At 37.9% G+C, this 2,574-nt stretch overlaps 1 protein-coding gene across 4 annotated transcripts in view; it reads right to left on the bottom strand.

The window, feature by feature from the left end:
- The window catches only part of LOC107653361 (CBP80/20-dependent translation initiation factor-like), a 74,706-nt gene that overhangs the window by 52,166 nt on the left and 19,966 nt on the right, over positions 1 to 2,574 (bottom strand). For 2 of the 4 annotated variants that reach the window (XM_016440055.1, XM_016440054.1), the window contains exon 2: positions 1,380 to 1,455. In XM_016440055.1, the coding sequence (XP_016295541.1) occupies positions 1,380 to 1,415 (36 nt within the window). In that variant the 5' untranslated portion in view covers positions 1,416 to 1,455. Of the gene's footprint in view, positions 1 to 1,235; positions 1,456 to 2,574 lie in introns of all 4 variants that reach the window. The other 2 variants (XM_016440056.1, XM_016440053.1) reach the window with 1 other exon arrangement.

Below are 2,574 nucleotides of genomic sequence, written 5' to 3' on the forward strand. Positions count from 1 at the left end.
GGTGGCAGCAACAATAAAGTTACGCCTTCTTTCTTTGCGTGAACATTTGGGCGGCGTTATGCAAATCTTCCCACATCGTGACGTAGACATGTGGGGGCGTGTTTAAACGAGGCATTTTAGGAAGGCGTGGACGAGTCTTAACTGTTATAAAGAATATCTCTTTGGGTTTGAGACTTTAGTCTTTGCAACTTTAGGGATCTTATCTATTCACGAACAGCTTGTAACACTCCAAAGGGAAAACTTGAAATCGCATCATATGACCCCTTTAAATTAATTCAGTTAGAATAATAAGAAACTGTAGAGCTGTTACCATTCAAATGAAATCAGTATGAACAAACTCCATCTTTCCACTGCAGCAAACACAGAAGCTGCATCTGAAGTGGCATTAGGTGCATTTACACAGACATTTTGATGAAGCTGAAGTGCCATAAATGCATTTACACTGCAAAATTTCAAATGCATAAATAATTTTATTAAGCTTAATGTTTTAAATATTTTTTAAACATACAAATAAGAAATGTTGGGCTAAACAATGATAGTTTTAAATATGAAACCAAACCAGCAGGTGGCGGCAAATGACTGTTTGAATGAGTGAGTCATTTAGTCCTTCATTCAACAGATTTGTTCAAACGGCTGATTCATTCAGAGACAAGTGACTACTGTCTTTACGAATGGGTTACTGAATCATTGACTTACTTGATTCGTTCAAAAACGTGGATTCGTTCAGTAACGAAACACCGCTGTGTTGCTCGGAGACACAAAACAGTTCTGCTGTGGCTTTGATTGGAACTATTTTCATCAGCGAAATTGCGTAAAAACAGTCAATATTGTATCTAAAATGTAAGTCACTTAATTTTAACTTCTTGTTTATTGTACTACTATTGTATAAAACCACATTGCAATCATGTAATGTTGCATACCTAAATGATATATTATAAATTTCTTTTTTTTTACTACAGCAGTATGCATCAATAACTTTCTGTGTGTGCTGTTGCGTTCATTTGTTTTGATTTCTGCACGAGTCTCTCTCACACACTCAATCAGGCTGAGTGAGCCTCATGTGACACGACATCAATACATTATCAGTCGCCGTAAGTGTGATGTCAAAACAGACCGGCTCGGAATCGGCAGACTGAGCGGCTGATCATGCGGAAAATCGGCTAATTCCGGTCCCTGGCTGCTCGATCGTGCATCTCTAGTTTTACCTGTGCAGTGTGGGATGGGGTATGTTTTACCTGTGAGATGTGGGACGGTGTCTTGTCTACATCCTGGTCAGTTTCGTTTTTGTCGCTCAGGAGTCCCTGCACCTGGTACTCCAGCACGTAGCTGTCAATGAAGCGCTCCAGCTCCTCTATCTCCTGCGAGCGCGTGCTTCCCGCCTCTGACGACGCTGATGCTACTGATGAGCTCTCCATGGCAACCCGCCCAGTGGGGGGAGGGAGGGAGAGAGGGGAGCTGTGGGCGGGGCAAAGAAAGTTGTTAGTAATGTGAAAAATAATATGAAATGTCTTTTAAAATGGAGAATATAAATGTTATAATATATTTTTATGATTACTCGCAATGATTTTTATGACAATGATTTAATATGATATTCAAATGTACATCAATTATGTTAAGCAAACAAAACTTTATCAAAACACGACAAACTTTAGTGTTCCTGATCAGCAGATAAACATACTGCTTGATGACAGGCAGGACAGTGAGCTCTCTCATGCTGCAGTCAGTGCAGATCAGTCACATCGACCCCCGACTGACTCATTCAGACTGCGCCACGACAGTTCCCCTGCTTCACCAGCGGCGGCAGCACAGACACAGAGAGCCACAAACACAATCGAATTCATAAAGTCCTGTCTGCTTCTGCCTCACCAGTCCATCTGTCTCTCCTCTCATCTTTCACCTCCAATCTGTTTCTTTTCTTACTTCCTTTACTCTTAGAAATTATGCTATTATACTATTATATAGTACTATTAGTATTATGTATTTCTATATTTGTAGTGTATATGTATATATATATATATATATATATATATATGGCCTGTCACAATAATCAATATATCGACTTATCGCGCAATATATGTACATGACCTCAATAATTTTTGGTGACGCAATATATCGCCCATTATATTTACTTAAATTATTATTTCATGACTCCATGTTTTGTACATTCCACTTGTGCTTGTGTCTTTTGCAGCTTCTCGTACATAACGTGGTGTAGTGATGAGGTGCTAGTTCAAATTAAAAAAATGCTTCTACAAAAAAAAAGTTTAATCTGCAGATATGGTCTTGTTTAGGGATCTGTGCCTTTGTCCATACGGACATCTGACTGCTAAGTAGTGTTTGTGTTTTTCACCAATAGTGTGCACCCTTAATTTATAGGGAAAAGAAGGTCCGGGAAAAATCTGTAGATGGAAAAATCTCCATACAAGTTCTTTGTGCATTTTTCTTTTTTTCTACTTGTTACTTTGAACTTTTAGTTAGAAAATATTTATTTACTATTTATTCAAGTTTTTTTAAGGTATCTAATATTTTGATACTTAATTTCCATGATCTAAATATTCTTAAAAATTAAAAGTT

The sequence above is a fragment of the Sinocyclocheilus anshuiensis genome, unplaced genomic scaffold (assembly GCF_001515605.1).
Source record: "Sinocyclocheilus anshuiensis isolate Anshui unplaced genomic scaffold, SAMN03320099.WGS_v1.1 scaffold1151, whole genome shotgun sequence".
NCBI classification, from domain to species: Eukaryota; Metazoa; Chordata; class Actinopteri; order Cypriniformes; family Cyprinidae; genus Sinocyclocheilus; species Sinocyclocheilus anshuiensis.